Raw genomic sequence first — 21,414 nt, forward strand, 5'->3', positions numbered from 1 at the left:
CTTGTTCCAGTTATTTTGCCTGTCTGTCTCTTCATTAGAATATAAGTTCCACAAGGCGACAGAGACGTTGTTGCTGTCTACTGCTGCACACCAGTGCCTAGAACAGGGCCTGGAAGAAAAGAGGTGCTCAAAAAATACTATCAAATGAATAAATATGTTCCTTCTTGAAGGTACAAAGCTGCAAAATTTACTGCCTTCTCTGCAAGTTAGTATTTGCTTCTATTTATAATAAAGTTATATACATTGTTTCAAGGGCCATCATCTGTCTATATTATTTTGAAATTTATGGAATAAAACTGTATTAGGTTTTTAGCACCTTACTAATTTTTATCATATACTGTTTTCTTTTTTAAATTTTTCCAGATTAATCTCCTTTTCACACCAAATGACCACCACTCTCTTCATCAGTCAGTTCCATTGGCTCTAAGAGTAAGATAAATCCTGCAATTTCAACTTACAAAATGAAGAGAAGAAAATGAAGTACATTTAGGTGAAAACAAAGTAAATGTCAGTTTCTCCAAATATTTGTGCTTGATTAGTCAGCCCTAAACATACTGATATGGTGTAAATACTGAATATTGAAATAATAGTCCAAATAAGCAGTTATATTTGGCACCAGCGATGGGAATGTACGGGATAAATGTGGCTCAGGAGCTTAAAAACTGCCTCCTCAAATGGTTTAAACATGGCCTCTGCAACTCGTTCCCAGTTAAATTACTTCATAAACCATTTCCTCAAATATGGTACAAAGTCAATTTTAGCACTTGTTAAAATGTCACAAATTCTGAGTTAGAAGACTACGCATTAATGAAGTTTTACTTTAGTTTGTAATTGCATTTCTCGGTTTCATCAAAGGCAGTGCTTTAGCTAGTTTGTTTGTTTCCTTTGAAGAAACATCAGCAAAAACTATAACAAACAACATTTGACTGTTTGTGGTGCAATACGAAGCTACATCTTGAAATTATAACCCATAAAACTTCAAAAACCTGTTTAAGGACACACTTAAATTTAGGACCAAGTATATGCAGTTAACATTCAAAAATTTCTTAGCACTCCACAGTCACTGCCAGCAAACTTTCAACATATCTGGTTGATAAGGAAGCTGGCAGGGACCCAACAGTAGCAGAAGTTAGTGGTACAAAGTAAAGCCTATGTGAATTCATTGCTACTAGTTTTAGGCTACTCGCCTCAGAAGGCTGATGCACTGAAATGACCTGATTTTCAGACATATCTGCACAATTATTCATAATACCCGTGGCTATAGGCTCCACACTCTTGCGTGCACGTTCATGCATCTCCACGTCACATGGGCTGTCATGCTCCTACTTGTGCCATTAATTGCCAAGACTGCTGCTCAAGTTGGCTGATGAAGAGATAGGCAGTGCAAAGGAACAGGATTTGAGGCAGCCCAGGGTTTCCTCTTCAAGTAGGTTTAAAACATTTTTTTCTCCCTAACTTCCTTCCTGTTCTAACTGCCAGCACACAGAAGTCAGAGTTGAGAGACAGAGGCACCCCGGACAGAGACGCGAAGCACTGAATGTAAGTTCAAATACCTCAAGCGGGTGGGGAGGCTTCAGGTGGGCACAGAGCAAAGTAGGGAATCTCTGAACTAGGCTGCCACTCTCTGCAGTTATTATTTTTTTAGAGGGGCAGCTCTTTAAAAGAAACTTTGTAATAAGAAACTGCTAGAGAGGCTGCTTGGAACAGTTCTGCAGAGAAGGGGAAGTCAGAGCGGGGAAGGGTAGCAGTGACTCAGGGGAGACAGCTACAACAGGGAGGGCGGAGGGTGTACTGCAGCCCAGGAGGTGAAATCCTGAATGTTCTGGAGCAGGGCTGTGAGGACACTAAGGGGAGTGCCTGGAGGGGTTTCCTACAAGGTAGGAGCAGGCACCTCGCCAAGCTCTGAAGCAAAGAGACTGTAGATCCAAACTGATATGGACCATGTTGGAGGATGGTGGGTTGTGCTGGGGTGGAGATACGTGGTTTCCTGTTTTTAAGCAAACTGTGTAGAGAGATTGGTTGAAAAGAGGGGAAAAAATGGTTCAAAGCTGTCAAATATTAAACTGTTTTCCACTGAGGAATTTTCTGGGGATATCAGAGAAATGCATAATGAAATCCTGTCTTAGAGTATAAGGGGACTTAGCGCTCAAGGGGAAGTAGGATAGAACACATTGTTATTTCTTCCTCAGTCATACACTGATACAATTTCTACCACTAACAAAAGCTGTGTATTAAATTCCTGCAGTGAAATGGGCAGAAAGATTGTTGTTGTTGCCAAAAAAAAAAAAAAAAAAGCCCTTCTTTACACCTGAGAGAACTAAAAGCAAACAAGGAAGATGCCAAATAGTTTATTAAAGAGACAGGTTCTGGAAAAATCTAAGTGGGCCCAGTTAGAACACTTGGGTAGGGGGGCTTCAGAATGCCAAGGTCTGAACTTTGGCTGCCATTAGGAGAAGTGCTTTTAGGTGTAACCTGAAATATTTTCTTCCCTTTTAGAGAACATCATAGCAGGCATGTTTTATAAACATCATCTGTAGCTAAAAGTTTAGACCTGGGGTAACTTGTGGTGTGGGTCTGGTAAACCCCAGGCAGTTCTTCATCCAAGGTGGGGGAGGGCAGACTGCTCGGACACGGAGGGCCGGTACCGCCCTTCACACAAGACTGAGGGCACTGAAGTCAGCATTGGCGTGTTGGGTCCTCGCTGCAGGAAGACCAGGCAAGGGAAATGAAGAGGTCTATGTTGGCCTGTTGGCTGGGGGAAGATAAGGAGCAAGGATCCAGTCCCTAGCAGGCATCATCAATCTTGCCATTGGCTTTGTTTTGTTTAATTCATAAGAATATATCCCTCCCCAAACCAGATATAGCACAAGCTTAGTAACAAGATCCTCTTACTCTTTGGTGTGATGTGTGGAATTTTGAGAGAAGAACAGTTCATTCTCCATCCAGGTTGCACAGATCCAAAACATCAGAAATGACCATGTTGTAGCCGAATAAAAACCGACTGGCATTTCCAGGCCTGGACTGGAATTTGGTGCTTCCATGTTTCAGAGAGCATGAGTTTGTCTCTAGGGAAGTATTCTCTGAGCAACATCAAGGTTCTCTTTTCAGGAGAAGCTCAGACAGCAAAGTCATTCTGAAGGAAAGTTGTGGGTTTGGGCCAGCTGATGGGAGTACAGTATATTGCAGACTTCAGCTAGCAGGAAGACAGAAGCCCTGGGGAGTAAAAATTATGCAGATAGAAAAAGAGAACCGACATTCGTTGAGTGCCTTCTATGAGTCAGGCCTAGTGTTAAAAACTTTCAAGTTTTAATCCCAAAAAGACTGAGGAAGTGTTAAATGATTTGACTAAAGTCACATACTGGTACCAAAAAGAATCCATAGCGCTACAATGCCTCAGAATAGCATTTTAGGAAATGTTTCATGGAAGAAATTTTATCTAATCCCACATTCTGAATATCCTCATTCCTGGGTCAGTGTTACTGCTGCCTGGGACCCTACATTAGAGTCTACACTGGCATATCCAGAAACGGGTCTCATGGTGCTTCTGAAACTTCAACATCTATCCATTCAGTGAGCACTTACGGAATCCCTCTGTGTTGTATTCCTCTCCTGTGTCCACAGTCTGAGCTGGTAAAAATTCACTTGGGCTTTCTTAAAGGGTCTGATAGTCTAAGCACAACTGGTTATAAAATTTACCTTTGACTTCTGACTTTTCATGCTAAGTTAAAACTTTTGTGAATATATTGAGTTATTGAAGGTAATAGCTTCCTCGATGCCCAGTTTTCTTTGAGGATTACTTAAAATAATACTTGCGAGAGTAGCCAGCAGAGTGACTTCCCATGGTGGGCACTCTGCAAAGCTTACAGATCCCTCGAGTTCTTTCTCCCTTTGCATAAAAGTGGGGGTTAGAAGCATATACCACGAATGCACAGGCAAGAAATCATATATTGTTTCTGTTGCAAAAGGAAATATTAAAGAATTCTGTTTCTGGCAATTTATACCCTCCTCTGAATCGATTTTAATGTTTATTGTATCTAGTAAAATAGTCTCCTCTCAGGCACGGGTTTGGTTCTTATCCAGTTTTGAAGTTTTCAGTGTTCCTCACCGGACTAAGGTTGTAGATTTGGGGAAAGGCAGACATATCCTGGTCAGCAGGGCACAGAGGTAACAGGAGTGGCAAAGAATGTTGATGCTTTATAGGGACTTCTCTGATGGAAATCCCCTGCTTGTGATACTGCCACTTCCTCTCTCTGTCTCTGTCTGCCTCTCTCTCCTTTCCCCTCCTCCTTTGCCCTCTCTTTCTCCTCTCTCTCTCTCAACTCTCTCTTGTTTCTCTCCCTCTCTGTCCCCCACCTTCCCCTCCCATCTCTGCCTCTTCTACCTAATGCTCACAGCCTGGCCCGTGTGCCTAAATGCACAATCTAGCATCATTTAGCAGAACCAGCTTGGGGACACAAGTTAAGTCCCCACAGTGTTTGTCTCTAGAGCCGGAAAGAATTCTCTCCATTGGCTGCGCCTGTGTCCACTGACATTTCTCATGGTTCACAGAGTGACCTCTGGCTTCAACTAGGAAAGGGAGCAGTAAATAAAATCTAAAATTAAATTGTCTATGTGGGAGTTTTTAAAGGAAATATAATAGTTATAGTCTCATTTTAAGGTTGATTCAGTTTGTAAACAATCCTTACAATTCCCAGAACTTCTCATGTCTTCCGTACTTCTCAACGAAACAAAAGCTACTTTTGAGGAGGAAGGAATGGACACGATGAGCCATTCCTCAACCAGGGGAAAGCAGCCGGTGTGGAGGCAGTTACCTAGTTTCTCTGAAGCTGTGCAACAAAACACCGCGTCAGGGCAGGGGTGGGTGAGGAGCAAGGGAACAAATATTTATCAAACACCTACTCTTGGCCAGTGTAGTCCTAGAATTGTCATATGTTTTCTCCAATCCTTCAACCCCACAAAAAACGATTATTATTCCCACTTTAGTGCTGGTAAAACCGAGGCTCAGTGAGATTAGTAACTTGCTTAAGTCCCGTAATAAGCCAATTGGGGAGCCCGGGTTTAAATCCCCGGCCCATTTGACTCAAAGTCCACTAGTTCTCTCAGACATGAAGATCACCTTTCTTTGAATTACCTGGGTGATTTGTTTCATCTGAACTCATGAGTGTCACCTTTTCTCGCCCTCAGCTCATTTAGAACTGCATTCATGAACAAGATCAGTGTGCTCTGTCCTGAGATTGGTGTAAATTCTCAAGTGTATTTCACTTTCAGTGTCTTAGAAACTTCACCAAATTTGCAAGCAAAAACATTGGTTTGTGCTATGCTGTGTACGTGTGTTGTGAGTAACCCTTAATTTAATTTGGCATTTTAATTGAGCCCAAGAAGATTAAGTCCCCATCTCAGCATATCTAATGCTTGGCAATGCTTTGCTGAATAGCAAGCATGGAGGTGTGAGGGCTCCACTGTGAAAATTAATCTGTGTAGGCATCTGTGAAGCAGAAAATAGAGAAAATTGAAGTAGTTTAAGTAGATGAGAGAAAGCTATATATGTGCTTTGGGGCCTGACAGAGTCCACAATAGCCTCATTAAACATATAATTGTTAATTCTCCATTTAACTTTTCCTGTGTAAAGAACCAAAGTCAAAAAGAAAGAAACAAAAAACAACTCTGCTCTTTGGGCAACAGTGGATGAGCAGCTGTTCCTCAGTGAGGGTGAGAAAAGCCCAACCAGAAGGTTCTATGCTGATGAGCTGGGCTCTCCCCAACCACACCTTCACTTCCTCTTTTCCTCTCCCATTCCACAAGCTTCTTTAAACTAGGGACTATTAGAGTCACTGAATTAAGGAGGGGCCTCAGTGATCTTCTAATGTAATGAAGAGGATGAAACTGGGCCCAGAGAGGTTAAGTGACTTGCACAAGATAACACAGGAACAGGGTTGCACCGAAACCGTTATACTACACTTCCCTGCTTTGTTAAAGTTGTCCCTGCGGAGCTTGCAGAGAAGCATTTACCTCTGTTTGTGCACCCTAAGTAGATTCCCAAGATGACTAACAAGCTCTAATTTCATTATAACGCCTTAATAAAGACAATGAAGCAACAGAGTACAGTGCCTAAAAGTCAGGCAACTCGCACTCGGACATTAATTCTGCCCCTTCCATGATATGTCTTCTTGGGCAAGTTGCTTAACCTGTGTTTTAGTTTCCTGGTCTGTAAAAGAGAATGATGATGCCCAGTAAGTTATTGCGAGAACTAAGTGAGATAATCCTCTAGAAAGCACTTAGCACTATATGCAATAACTACTACAATATTATCAATAATAAAATCAGTTATTCTTTAGATGATAGGATTGGAAAACGGTATGGAAAATTTTCATAAAATTCCTATTCTTGCTTCAGTAAGCATCCACAAAATGAGAAGAGAAAAAAAGAAAATTAATAATGTTTGTGGTTAAATATACACACATACATAGTTTAAGAAGTTTTTGTCAAACTGCAAATACCATTTATGGCTAGAGCTTTGGGAGAATCTGAGGTTACCCAGAGATAAATCGTAAAATTGAGAATGTAGTACAAAACTTAATAATATTGTACTCTGAGTACAATATTATTGTACTCAGTATTACTCAGTATTGTACTGTGGTGTTACGCCATAAAAAAGTTAACTATATGTGAGTTGATGATATGTTAATTTGCTTGACTATAGTAACATTTTCACTATGTTCATCAAAATATCCTGTTTTATGGTTTAAAGACATACAATAAAGTATTAAAAATTGACTAATAGGAGCATTTATGTATTCTGGATATTAATCTCTTGTTAATATGTGCATTGTAAATATCTCCTTTTTAGAGTCTATATCAACACTCTTTTCACCGTAGATAGGGTCATATTTTGAATAGAAATTTTAAATTTTTGTATAGCTGAAATATTCAGTTTCTGCATTTGTAAAATGTAACTAATAGTGCCTACCTCACAATGTTGTCATGATTGAATGTAATAATGCACACAAAGCACTTAGCCCATAATTGCTCAGTTTTGGGCTCATGATAAGTGTTCAGTAAGTATGTGCTGTTATTATTATGGTATCCTTTATTATGCAAAAAGCTGTTGGGTGAAAAAAATGATTTTATGTCTGGGAAAAAATTAAATTAAATAAAATTGAAAATGCAGTATCTTTTGGGGATTCACATAAATTTTAAATAATAAAACAGAGCTAGATAGTCTCTCATACATAGAGGTCATATAAGGTAACTGAATGTCTGGTAACTTGGGTGACACCTGACCGCAGGTCAGCAGAAATACATAGAGCCCTTAGAAAAGTAAAGCATCTAGAGATGGTGTCCGCTAATCCCTCTTCTCCCAAAATGAGAAAAGTAAGCTCCACAGTGGTTGAAACGTTCACTCCAGGGTCACAACTAGCTGGTAGGAGAGCCAGAACCCAAACCCATGCATGAGGAGGCCTAGTTCAGTGGAGAGATAATTATCCAAAATCAAATAGATTGACCACAGGATTCTTCCCCTAAAGGACTGCCCCCCATGGCCCTGTGCTCCTCTGCCTCTCTAAAAGGCTTTGTGGTCACCCGATAACTTCTGCTTCTACATAGTCAATGTTCTGGGTGGATGGACATGATCCTGAGCTAGAGGCTAAATTGTACCAATGATCTGGCCAAGTCTCTGGGAGAAGCAAATTTCTTCTGTAACACCCAACTCACTGCTTCCTGTTTCCAGGAAGTTACAGTTTCAAGGTCATGTTCCTAATCTGGAGATCTTGGACTCCAATAAAGCCTATGAAGGACTTCAGGGGTCTATGAACCCCTGGATTATATACACAATTTCATGGGTTTATTCCTTTTTTTGTTAGAATAGGGTCCATGATGTTTATCAGATTTTTAAAGAGTCCTGTAATCTCCAAAAAGATTAAGAACTGTAATCAAACCAGCTGGACCTTTTTAGGATGGTGAGATTGCCCAGCTTCTAGCTGCTTCACCCCCTGAAAGGTAACTTAAACATCAGGATGTGCTAATGCACAGTGTCTGTAAAGAGTAGGTGCTCACCAAATAGTGTGGCCTTAATTTTGCTTTAAAAGGCTTTCCATGAGAACTGTTTTTCCAGTCCTGTGTTTGCTGTGTTATTACTTTTTCTAACAGCTTTACAGAGTGAGCTAGATTTGGATCATCTGGCCTCATATCTATTTTTCTTATACTACTATTGGACCAAATGATCTTAGTGTGGAATTCCCTCCTCTTGACTGTAACAAAATTTCATACAGTAATGCCAACATTATCTTCCATCGTTCAATGTCTTTAAATAAGTTTGTGGCTCATTTTTATGAAACAATATTGAGTCTGTTATCAATGAATCAAACATATAGAACGGACATAAATCTCAGATTTACTAATGAGAAGATAAAGATCTCGATAACAGATAAATGGAATCACCAATGGTCAACACAGTTAGAAGTCGACAAATCTTGCCCTAGACCAGATCTCTTTCTCTCTCCCCCACCCTCCCACCACTTCTCTCTCTCTCTCTTTCTCTCTCTCTCTCATTCTCTTCAAAATTGAGATTTGAGGCAGCATAATTACAATTCCATACAGGGTACTGAAATCACCTTGAGTGACTGGGTGCAATGTCACCATCTGATGGTCAGGCTTCAAGCATGTGACTTGTTAGAACCAAGTGATATCTTCCAGAAAGTCCCGCCCATGGGGGCTGAGATGTCTCCCTCTGTAAATAGCCTTCCTGATGTTCTGTCAGCAGGTTTGTTATGTGGCCTTTACCTTCCTGGGGTCACCTGGGCTCTGGTTAGGCTCCTGGGGTCACCAGACAAGCCTCAAATTAATCTCATCTCGTTTGTTCCTCATTTACCCCTTAACAATTGTCCCTTAAACTACCCACAACCTACAACAGCCACATACTGCATCCTTCATTTTTTCTTCCAGCCAGTTCATTCACTTTCCCCGAGTGTTGTTTGGAGTATGAGTTGAGTTAGTCACTATGTTTACTCTGCTGTGCTCTAGAGTCTCAGCTTTGAGTGGTGCCGGTTCTTCAGGCGAGGCAAGAGGGGCCACAGAAACAGGCCTGCATGTTTCCTTCCTGTACAGGAAGTGGACTTCGGCATTGCAATGCTGTTTTCACAGTTGGTCAAGGCTCACTTTTAATGTTTGGCTTGTTATTTGGCTGTAAGAAGACTGATGAGCCAAAGGATATCATTTCCTTTTTTTTTTTTCTTTTGTAGTATTTTGGTTCTGTTAAAATTGCTTTTGTTTGGTTTTACTTCCAAATTATTTTTCTTCCTGTTGCCAGTGATAGTGACGTGGAAACTCAAAACCATAACTGATTTTGGCCCAAGATATCCTCATCCTCAGGGAACTTTATAAAGCTTTGCAGAGTCACTCAGGATGAGATGTGATAGATATTACCTTATAGGTGTGTCACCTAGAAGCCATGAAGACTTTACCCACAGGCAAGGAAGAGAGTTACCCTCCAGGTGGAACCAAGGGGAGTCAGAAAATAATCTCCTTGCCCAAATATCTCCCTGGCAGTTATCTCCTGTGGCTGCCGGCCACAGGCCTGAAATTCTTCCCTTAGAGATTTGTTCCTCTTGGTTAGGACATTGCATCTCATCCAGCTATGTGAACTTAGGCAATTCTCTTAACCTCCAGATCTCAGTTTTCTCAGTGATTAAATGAGGGGTTGGAATATACCACTTCAAAGGTTCATCTCAGCTCTGAAAAACTGTGACTATACATGCCCTATGAGATACGCTTTATAGCTATTATTCATTCGTTAACACTTACATGTGGATAATTTAACTAGACTTCCCCTCAATGTTTTAACACAAAACCATTAAGTGTAGATGATGCCAGAAGAAGGAAGACACCAGAGTGTGCCGAGGGGGGTGGGGGAGGCGTTAGAGCATAATGTCACTGCAAACCTGGGGTAGGGAGGGAGGAACTAGAAGGGAAGTGGGTCCCAGAAAGGGGAGATGGATAGAAAGGTGCTAAGGACAAACTTTTACTTACAATTTTGTCCAAAAGAATGTAAAGTGTCCTTTGATACTTTGTGGCATTTCAAAAGAATGGAATATCTTTAGAGATAGAACTTAATAAATCAATCAATGAAAATTTATCAAATGCCTGAACTATCCAAGTGTTATGGGGAATTCAACAGAAACGCTGAACCTAGTTTCCTCCCTCAAGGAGCTATTAGTAGTCTTGGGTGTGAACCATTCAGATGCCTCAGGCAGGTGCCATAAAGGTCTACGATTCCTCATGAGTCACCTTTGAGGTGTCACAGTTGTTCAGGGAAAGATTCAATGAATCAGAGGAAGTCAGCCATTCCTTCGGCAGGTACTCTGCCTGCCTCCTTAAGCCATTATCACTGGGATTGTGTATGCTAAGAGCTTTGCACACATATCCACTGACTTTGGCTAATCAGCTGCCCTCCTCCCCTCTCTGAAATAGATCAAAATGACTGAAAAGGCTCCCGAGCCACACCTGGAGGAGGAGGAGGATGACCTGGACGGCAAGCTCAATTATAAGCCTCCACCTCAGAAGTCCCTGAAAGAACTCCAGGAGATGGACAAAGATGACGAAAGTCTAACCAAGTACAAGAAAACGCTGCTGGGAGATGGCCCCGTGGTAGCAGGTGTGTGGGGGGATGGAGTAGATGGGGGGTCCCTGAGAAGGCAGACACTGCAGCCACTCAGGAGCAGGAGCGCAGGGAGGAGCACTGACTGCTTCCAGGGCTAAGTGGGCGAGGCACACTTTACATGTGCTGAATAAAGTTATGGACTATATCACTAAACCTGCTTTGGAGGTAAGATGCAAGTCGGCAGTGAGATAGGCAATAGTAACAGGTAGGAGGGATTTAGAAAGAATTCTAGGCTACCACTTTGAATCGTAGTCCACTCCTCCACGAGCTCTCACATTTTCTCTCTTCTCTTTCTCAGTCCTTACCTAACCATTCAACTCTTCCACATACACAATGACAGAGCAAGACATGGCCCAAAGATATGCATGGGCAGTGCCCAACTAACAGAGTCCCTTACTAGCATAGCCACTCAGGGATACTGGTAATTATGGTGGTGATACAAGTGCCTGAAGCAGAAATAGCATCACTGTCATTTATAAGGCCATGAAGACCAGGCATGGTGAAGGTGCTGCTTCCATTTCCATTTCTACTCCAGATAGAGGGATCACTTTTCTTCTTATATTCTCTCTCTCTTCCACTTGGAATGCACACACCCACCACACACACATATCTCTTCCCTGTGCTTACATTTTCTTTTGAATCCTGCAGACCCGACAGTCCCCAATGTCACTGTCACACGGCTTACCCTGGTTTGTGAGAGTGCCCCAGGACCCATCACCATGGACCTTACTGGTGAGTGGACGCATCTGTACTGCTCAGAGGGACCTATAGTGTCACAGGGAAAACTTGGTCTCTGTCTCCTGTCCCAGCAAAAGGAAACCCCAGTAAGGTGAATCCCAGAGGTATATATACTGGGATCAGTTTATAAATCATTCTCTCAGAGTGCTCAGTATTTACCATGTTTAATGAAAAGTCCACGCTCTATCTCTATTTAGTTGAAGAGAGTGCAGGCATACACACTTGATATATTTGTTTGTATCGTATTTACTTCAGATATTTATCTCCATGATAGTAAGGAAATTACTATTCATGTAAAAAAGACTGCCGATGGAAATATTGGAAAACAAGCTGTGTGCCTCTGGAGTTGTAATCTTTACATAGTCTAAACATTAAATAAATATTGATCTTATATCAGCTGTAAGATTTACCTGAAAGCAAGACGCAATTCTGAATAATGTTAGAAATTTCACTGCTGTATACATGTTGTTTTAGCTTAAAGCTCTCATTCTTATGAGATGAACAACTTCTCCTACTAAAGGCGTGCAAAGTAAGATGTCATTTTCTTTCACCTTCTTGTGTCAAGCCCTTTGATGAGATTTGAGTCCTGAGGAGACGGGGAGAGACTGGGAAGGTGGGGACGGTGAGGAAATGGCATCTGAGAGGACTGAGGAAAGGAACACCAGAACAGTGAGGACATCAAAGGCAGTTGAAGAAAAAACAAGTTACCAAATTCAAGAATCGGACTTTTGTGAGACAGAGCAAAGTGCGAGTCTAGAACACTATGCTTAGCAGCGAGGTAGTTGGATGTATCCACTCTTTACCTTATATGGGCTTTTCTGTCAGAGGGAGGAAGTCAGAGGCTGCAAAGACACACTTCCTGTTACAACTGAAACCATTAGAGCAGACACACACACAAATTCATCTACCCCCACATTCTAGCATCTCTCCACCAGCACTTTTCTTCCTGTGCAAAATCATGTAATGCTACCAGGTACAGTCGCTGGTTTGCAACATAAGATCTGAATTAGCGCTAAGATAATCTGTTCTGTTCAGAAGGGCCTCACAGTATCACAAGGAAAACTTGGTCTCTGCCCCGTTTCCCAGCAGAGGAAACCCAGATTTGGTTTTCTGTCACAAAGAAGCTGCTGAGGTGAATCCCAGAGATATACATATTGGTACCAGCTGTGTTCAAAAAGCACATGCACAGAGATGTGCAACACACACACACACACCTGCATATCAAATTATATGAGAGCACATTGAGAAAAGAACAGAGGATGATTACCCACCTCACCATGGTACAGGAATTTGAAGCAGATCCCAGTTTTTTTTTTAATTTCAAAATACTAAGGGGGTACAAATTTAGGTTACATGGATCATTTTTGTAATGCTTGAGTTCTGGCTACAGGTGTGCCTGTTACCCAAATAGTGTTCATAGTACCCTTTAGGTTGGTTTGTTCCTCTCCTCTCCTCCCCCCTCCCAGCTGGTTGCTTTCCACTGAATTTTACTTCCTTCTGTGCACATGTGTGCTCATCAGTTAGTTTCAATTTAATAGTGAGTACATTGGTATTTGTTTTTCCATTCTTGAGATACTTCAGTGAGAATAGTCTCCAGTTCCATCCAAATTGTGGCAAAAAGTATTAATTCAATTTTTTTATGGCTGAGTAGTACTCCCTGGTGTACATATAGCACATTTTGTTAATCTACTCATGAATTGATGGGCACTTGGGTTGATTCTACATCTTTGCAATTGTGAATTGTGCTGCAATAAACATTTGCATGCAGGTGTCTTTTTGATAAAAATGACCTCTTTTCCTTTGGGTAAATACCCAGTAGTGGGATTGCAAGATTGAATGGTAGGTCTAATTTTAGTTCTTTGAGGAATCTCCATACTGGTTTCTATAGAGGTTGTACTAATTTGCAGTCCTACCATCAGTGTATAAGCGTTCCTTTCTCTCTAACTCTACATCAGCATCTACTGTTTTTGGATTTTTAAATAAATGCCATTCTAACTGGGATAAGGTGATATCTTATGGTTTTAATTTGCATTTCCCTGGTGATTAGTGACGTTGAACATTTTTTCATATATTTATTGGCCATTTGTCTTTCTTCTTTTGAGACACTTCTGTTCATGTCTTTTGCCCACTTTTTAGTATGATTGTTTGGTTTTTTTTCTTGCTGGTTTGCTTGAGTTCTTTGTAAATTTTGGTTATTAGCCCTTTATTAGATGTGTAGCTTGCAAATACTTACTGTCATTCTGTAGGTTTTCGATTTCCTCTGTTGATTGTTTCCTTAGCTGTGCAGAAGCTTTTTAGTTTAATAAAATCCCATTTACCAATTTTTGTTGGTGCCACAATTGCCATTGGGGTCTTTTTCATAAATTCTTAGCCTATGCCAATATCTAGAAGAATTTTTCCTACATTTTCCTCTAGAATTCTTATGGTTTCATACCTTAGACATAAGTCTTTTATCCATCTTGAATTAATTTTTGTGAGAAGTAGGGGTCCTGTTTCATTCTTCTGCATCTGGCTATCCAATTTTACCGGCACCATTTATTGAATAAGGCTTCTTTCCTCCAGTGTATGTTGTTGTCTGTTTTGTCAAAGATCAGTTGGTTGTAGGTAGATGGTTTTATATCTGGGTTCTCTGTTCTGTTTCATTGGTCTATGTCTCTATTTTTGTGACAGTGCCATGCTGTTTTGGTTAGTAACTATAGCCTTGTAGTATGGTTTGAAGTCTGGTAATTTGATGCCTCCAGATTTATTCTTTTTGCTTAAGATCACCTTGGCTATGTGGGATATTTTCTGGTTCCAAATGAAGTGTAGAATTATTTTCTCTAGATCTGTGAAGTATGACTTTGGTAACTTGTACTGAATTTGTAAATCACTTTGGGTTGTATGGACATCATAGCAATGTTGATTCTATGTATCCATGAGCATGATATATTTTTCCATTTGTTTATATACTCTGCAATTTCTTTCCTCAGAGTTTTGTAGTTCTCCTTGTAGAGATCTTTCATCTCATTGATTAAGTACATTCCTAGGTATTTTATTTTCTTAGTAGCCATTGTGAATGATATTGAGTCTTTGATTTGCTTCTTGGCCTGACTCTTATTAGTACATGGAAATGCTACTGATTTATGTACATTGATTTTGTGTCCTGAGACTTTACTGAATAAATTTATCAATTCCAGGAGACTCTTGGTGGAATCTTTGGGGTTTTCTAGGTACAAAATCATATTGTCAGCAGAGAGCAACAGTTTGACCTCCTCTTTCCCAATTTCAATACCCATAATATTTTTCTCTTGCCTGATTGCCCTGGCTAGTATTTCTAGCACTATGTTGAATAGGAGTGGTGATAGTGGGCACAGATCCCAGTTTTATGTAACCTAAAGTTTTTATAACTTCAGTGAGCTTCCCTAAGAAAAATGATATGAAATTATAAATGCAAATACAAAAGTACAAAAGTGAATATTTATTTAGACTGATAAAAAGGAACAAAAACAAGTAAATTTTTAAAAGCTAGAAAATACCACAAAGATTCCAAATCTATAAAAACAAATAGATGACACTCCTAGATAATGATTTTCTCATATTTCTTTATTTGAAGGATAGGGGCATATTCTTTAATTACCTCTTGATTTGACCATTTATATGTAATATCATTTTCAATAGAGAGAATAAAAATATAATTTAGACTTTCCTCTAGAATGGTTAATAAAAACTTGTTTTTAGTATTGACAATTAGAAAAGATCATCTTTGTAACTCATTACTTGTAATGCTTTATATATTGTTAGCGTTGTCATGAAACTTGGGGGCAGGGAAAGTCTATCACATTTCTGTCATAACTGAGCTGCAAGCGTTCAGGTGTTGCAAGTGTGTATACAGGGACTTATCTCAAATACTCTTTGAATTGAGGGCCCTATGGACCATCATCCTCTGATGGCCCCAGCAAATGGCTCTGGAGCTTAAACTTCATTCATCAATTTGTGTACCTGCTTCTGAGAAGGATAAACTCTTTCTAAATCCTCATCTACAGGGGATGTTGCAGCCCTCAAAAGACAAACCTTTGTGGTAAAGGAAGGTGCTGAGTATAGAGTCAAAATTAACTTCAAAGTAAGTATCTTGCCCTGTGTGTTTTTATAAACTTTAAATCTTTCCTATACTCAGTGACTAAATTTCTTGCATTATCATGTTGGCATACTTTTTGTTTCTCCCCCCACCCCCGACCTCCAACCCTACCTAGGTCTGGAATGTCCTATTCCCAACTCTCAGCTCTACCTATTGAGACCTGCTCTTGCTTTGTACTTTTTCCCAGCCAGAACTCATTAAACTGTCCATTGTCACTTAAGCCCATGGGACCCCTCTCTCGATGAATTCCTAGCATAGCCATGAGGCCCACACTGTTTCGTATTGTACCATCTATGTCAATCCTACTTTATACAACATAAGCACCTAGAGGTAGAGTAAAATTATATATCCCTTCTTTCCAATACTTCACACAAAACTTTGTATATGGTAGATATCTACTGAATATATATTGAGAAGTGAACAAATGAATGAATCAACTAATAGGAAAATAGAACAGATAGGGCCTCAGCTCTAATTGCTCAATGGTTGTATAAATCCAGGGAGTGTGGTCTTTGCTAAGTAACTGGAAATTATAATTATAGTTGTGGAGCAGGTGACTAGGTAAGAGCAAAACTAAATAAGGAATAAATTGACATCTAATGAATAGCCATATATCCCAATGAGTAGCCAAAATCACAAGAAAAGGAACCTTGACTTTGAAAACAAATAATTCAGAAATGCCCTGTTTGCACTTAATGGTTTTTTGTGTTTGTCTTGGCTGCCCCGCATTCCCTCTCAGCCTAATTCTCCAGGGCCTGGGCTCCACCAAGGAAGACTCCATCCATCTGTTTTCTCTATTTGCACACTGGGACCTTCTTTCCCTTAGGTGCAGGATATGATTCAGGGTCAATGGGCATCACTCACCACATACAAATATGCCTCAAAATAGTTTCATTCTGGAAATATTTGCTGACACCTTCTCTATAATAGGCAATGAGCTATGGTTCACCTACTTGTTTCCTGCCATGCATTACAAACACCTGAGGCTTGGTAAGGCATTGTATCTCAATATGCCTAGAATGGGTTGCATATCAGTTCAATTTTTAGTTATTGATGCTGTTGCATTAATTTGTCAATTTAACAAGTCAGTTCTTATCATATGAAATGTGACAGCTAAATTTTGATGTGAATGAGATGAGAAGGAAAGCTCTGGGATGTGGGCTTCTGCTGTGGGTGGGGAGGCCAGGGAGGAACGCAGTGGTGTGGCTCTGGGGCGTCTGGGTTACACATTAGGGTGATGCAGAGGGGGGAACAGGGAGGGGCTGCTAAGCCCCATCCATGCCAGAGGTTTGACCACTCTCTGTGTTATCCGTGTAAAGCTGAACCTCCCGGTGGCCTGTCCTAGCATGGAACTACAGTTAGAAGAAACACAAAAGTCAAAAAATAATTGAAAAGCAATTTAAATTCTTACTAATATCTCTTGAAAAATGCCCAAGAAAGTTTGCATGCATGACACCACATTCTAAAACCCTCTTTCCTTAGCTCTGTTAGTTGCTCTCAATGTTCTTCTCTTTCTCCTCCCAAACTCTACAGCATTTTCTAAAAACTTGGCCTAGGATGGTTTGTTTAGTTCCCCCCTGCCTTCCCTTCTGCCTCCCAAGGAAATGTAATATCTCTTACTTCCACAGGTCCTCACTCTTACTCATATCACCTAGGCTTCGTCCTCCTGGTGTGGGAGACACACTGGGGAGGGGCTGCAGGCAGAAGAGGGTGATACTATGAATAGTCATACTTTTCTTTTACCCATCCCAAATGTAGCGACCTCTATGGAGCAGTGGTAAGACAGTAAACTCTGTGTTGAAGTTCTTACTGCTATCCCACTGCCATTTTTCTTCTTAGATCTTTTTCCCACCAGGTCGCATCTGACACTTGGTCCAAGGGACAAGATTAGGGACATCTAGAAAGATGTATTAATTTTCCCCATTCATAGGAATGAGCTACATCTGGGATTCAGAGTCATTAGAAAGCTTGGGCTTCATTTTGTCACCATCTCTTCAATAAAGCTGTTTTCATTCTGCCTGCTTTTGGTAGGTTGATTCTATAGATTTCCTGAGTTACAGTTTAGAATCTAAGCTGGCAGTGTTCACTGTTCTGCTACTTCACTGCCAACGAAACAAGAGGCGGCACAGGTTGATTTGTTTAACTACTGTGGCCAACACAATAAGGGAGTCCTAATTATTTTGGGGGAAAAATTATTTGAAGATGCTTCCATTCTTCATATTGCTGAATAGTTAACCAAGCCCTCCAGCTAATGATGCAATGTCCACTTCAATTTGTTTGTATAGACATGACCACTGTATAAAATTACCGGACAACCCAGGTCAGTCCCAGGTAAAATGAATCATGGAAAAACAAAGTGCTTGAACTGTCTATAGTTTCATTCTGCTTTAGTGAATTTTCTTTGACAGGATTGGGAAAATAGCAAGATCTCAAACAACCCCTGAAAATGACAGATGTCCAAAATGCTTGCCAGATGCAAGTGGATTTCACCAATTTTTTATGAAGAAGGATGTTTTTGTGCCGCCCGTCTCACCTCTAGACTCCGCTCTCAGTTGCATTGCAGGCACAACCATTTTTTAGACCAGATTTTCCATTACAGCTTTTCTCCTTCTTGTTTGTTTTCCATGTGCTAGGTGGATCATTTCTGAGGTTATGGTTTTTGGATATTTACAAAATATTTTCCATTGGTATCTTTATAACCTTTTCTGAGACAGGGATGGTTTCCTGGCTAGTAGTATTGGGGAGGGGGAGGTCCAGGCCATTCTTTGGACCATTGAGGAAGGAGAAATACCATGAGGACTATTGAGAGATTTTAATGAACCACCTCCTGCCCATAAACAATGAAAGTCACAGTGTTCACTAATTAAAACCAGATTGGCAACATTGTGGTCTCCTCTCTCCAATTTCTGCATCTTGACCATGCTAAATGATTGTAGGAACACTTTTCTGAACCAAGTCTTTAGTCTTTTCATTCTCAGAGAAGATTCAGCTAGGCAGGATCAGCAGGAAAGATGAAGAAAAATGAAAGACCCTCTTTAATCTGAATTGCTTGGATCCTTTCCACCTACAGGTGAACAAGGACATTGTGTCAGGCCTGAAATATGTTCAGCACACCTACCGGACTGGGGTTAAAGGTAAGTGACCCCACACTTCGCACTGTCCCAGACTGCTGCTCGCTGATACTGAAAAATCTGGTTATTAACAATTGTGAGTTGTAGACTCATAAGAATCAATAAACGCTGTGGACAGGCACACATACACCTCTGACCTAGACATTAATATAGCAAGGCCAACGTTCAGGAGACCTAGCTGAGACTGGGTGAGCCACAAACCTTCAGCAATCAGCTTCTGGAATTCAACTTCCTTACTCATAAAGGGGAGAGTAACCAAGATAAGTTTGAATGATACACAGTACATAAAAATACTCTCAGAAGTGAAAAACAGTTCATGGGTGTAAAACCCAAGTGTCAGATAAATCCAAGATGAGAAAGACTTGTCCAGTGGGATGTGTGTTAGGGCTGGGAGTTGGGGCGGTGGCATTGAGCAGGGTGATTGCTCAATTTGCTAACAAAGGAATAGAAAAAAATACCCTTTCTGGGATTGAGAAAAGCTGTCTAATTGAAACAAATAGTATGACAACATTACCTAATCTGCAGTCCTCAACATGCCTTGGGAACCTGGTTTCAGTTTTCTTAGTTCATATGGGCAGAGAGAAATGAGAGGCAGAAGGTGATGAAAGACCTTTACAGTCTCTTTTCACCTGAAGAGCTCTCTTCTCTGCCCAGAGGTGGGAAACAGCAAAGCATAGGTCAGTTCCACCAAATTAATAAACACAAGATTAGGAAGAAATTGTCTGATAAATCTGAATGACATGGAGAACCGATCAATTGCTCAAATCCCAGAGAAGAACATTGATCTGAAAGATATTGATTGGCCTTTCCAATACCTAGTCTCATGAAGAAATAGTTCAATTTCCTATTTTCCTTCAGGCATAAAGTCTGTATTGCCTTTCTCAGGCAAAAGAACAGTGACATGTCTGCAGCTGTTCTTTTGAACTTATTTAACAGTTACCAGCCAACTGTATGCTGCTTGTCTATCTGCCTAACTTTATTAGCATTTTGCAATCCCTAACTCTTCTTTATATCCCATTCATTCACCTATAAATAAATTTCATTGGCTATCTTTACCACTTGTCTCAGTTCTTCACTTTTTTAACCCAACTTACTGATTTTCCCTTTCCATTCAAATATTCTAGCCATGAATTCTGCTCACTTTGATCATCTCTCTTACCTAATCTCCCCCAACTGATATGTTCATACAATGACAGTTTGTATGTAGAAGTCCATTTTCTAGAAAAAGAAATGGAGGCTCAAAAATGTTATATGAATTTGGTAGTTGCAGGGCTGAGACCAGAACTCAGGTCTCAACTTGTTTGGTTTTTCTTTTTTTTTTTTTTTTTAGTGGTATAATCTGCTTTATCTCCCTCTCCACTCCCCACCTCCTACCCCCCAGCCAAAAAAAATGTTCTCATTGGTTTAGGGTATTGATCCCTCAACTTTCCTGAAACTCAGAGTCAGCTGTGTTGGTTTATAAAAACGCCAATTCTTAAGATCCACGGCAGGTTACTGGACCCTAGCCTTTGGGAGTGGGGCAAAGGAAACTGTATTATTAAAAGGCATTTCAATCTTTAAAAAATGTTTTAAAGAAAAAAAAAACCAGATGTCCCAGGTAAATCTGCTGTTTAGCCAGGCTTGGAAACTCCAAATTCTCCAGTTTGCAGTGTGTTTTCCTCTATCAGACTCCTACGCTCATGAACTTTTTCCTCTTCCTAGTGGACAAAGCAACGTTTATGGTTGGCAGCTACGGGCCTCGGCCGGAGGAGTACGAGTTCCTCACCCCCATTGAGGAGGCTCCCAAGGGCGTGCTGGCCCGAGGCACGTACCACAACAAGTCCTTCTTCACAGACGACGATAAGAACGACCACCTCACCTGGGATTGGAACCTGTCCATTAAGAAGGAGTGGACAGAATGAGTGCATCTCCCCACCCCTTTCCCACCTTGCCACCTGGAAGAATCCCCCCGGCCATGTGCGTCACCCTGTCCCTCCTCCCCTTCCACGGCTGGGGACGTCCGTCTCCCACGTGGGCCTTATGGATGCGTCTCGCCCCGCTCGGTCTCACCGCGCTCCCCATCCTCTCGCTGTCGCTGGGCTCCTCCACCCAGGCCACATCCTCCATCTCACTTCGCCATCCTTCCGTGCTTCCCTCCCTCATCCCCATTCCGGCACGTAGAGGCCAGGAAGCCGGCAAACCATCGCCACAGTCCTTTTGCCTCGGTTTCCCATCCCTGGATTCCCCCGTGGTTGCTGCTGCCCCGGTAACCCCCTAGTCGCATCCCCTGCCGGATGAGGCTCTTTTTTTTGTGGGAGACGCTGCAAACAATGCTAGAGAGTATGAATAAAATGACTGTTTGTTCTGAGACCCTCGTTTTTCTGTTTTCTTCCTTGGAGCAGACATGGCAACTGGATGGTTCACATTTGCGAGTGCCGAGGGCGGGGCAGGGGACGCCTTAGAGGGGTGTTTACATCATCGGGAGCACATGGGTCCCGCTGATACGCTGCGATGGGCAATGGGCGTGCAGGACACAGGCAATGGCAAATCTAAACGTGTTAGTAATTTCTCTTATAATATCCTCATGTAGAAGCTTATCCTAAGCTTGAGACTTCTAGATCCCAGTGCCTATGGAAATCTCCTCTTGGGTTTCCCACGGGCACTCGGCCAAATCAAATATTGTCTCTTTCTCCTGCTTAAGACCTTTCAGTGGGTTTCCTACACCTACAGAATAAAGTTGAAGCCCCTACACTCAGCTTACTGTGTAAGGCCCTCTGGGAGCTGGCCCCAGCATGCCT

The 21,414-nt window shown here is 41.2% G+C and overlaps 1 protein-coding gene across 1 annotated transcript; it reads left to right on the forward strand.

Annotated features, from left to right (window-relative positions):
- The first annotated feature begins 1,407 nt into the window (after window positions 1-1,407).
- ARHGDIB (Rho GDP dissociation inhibitor beta) lies at window positions 1,408-20,986 on the forward strand. Its single transcript, XM_045554269.1, has 6 exons — window positions 1,408-1,539; window positions 10,465-10,648; window positions 11,303-11,386; window positions 15,415-15,491; window positions 18,577-18,640; window positions 20,339-20,986. The coding sequence occupies exons 2-6, from the start codon at window positions 10,471-10,473 to the stop codon at window positions 20,536-20,538; spliced, it is 603 nt and encodes a 200-aa protein (XP_045410225.1). The 5' UTR covers window positions 1,408-1,539; window positions 10,465-10,470; the 3' UTR covers window positions 20,539-20,986.
- Window positions 20,987-21,414: the final 428 nt, after the last annotated feature.

This window comes from Lemur catta, chromosome 6 (assembly GCF_020740605.2).
Source record: "Lemur catta isolate mLemCat1 chromosome 6, mLemCat1.pri, whole genome shotgun sequence".
Taxonomy (NCBI): Eukaryota; Metazoa; Chordata; class Mammalia; order Primates; family Lemuridae; genus Lemur; species Lemur catta.

Excerpts from the sequence above, each read along its gene's own strand:
- ARHGDIB (XM_045554269.1), top strand. The coding sequence starts at position 10,471 with ATGACTGAAAAGGCTCCCGAGCCACACCTGGAGGAGGAGGAGGATGAC. Across the intron at positions 11,387-15,414 it reads CATCACCATGGACCTTACTG|GGGATGTTGCAGCCCTCAAA; the intron begins GTGAGTGGACGC and ends CCTCATCTACAG. Across the intron at positions 15,492-18,576 it reads GAGTCAAAATTAACTTCAAA|GTGAACAAGGACATTGTGTC; the intron begins GTAAGTATCTTG and ends TTCCACCTACAG.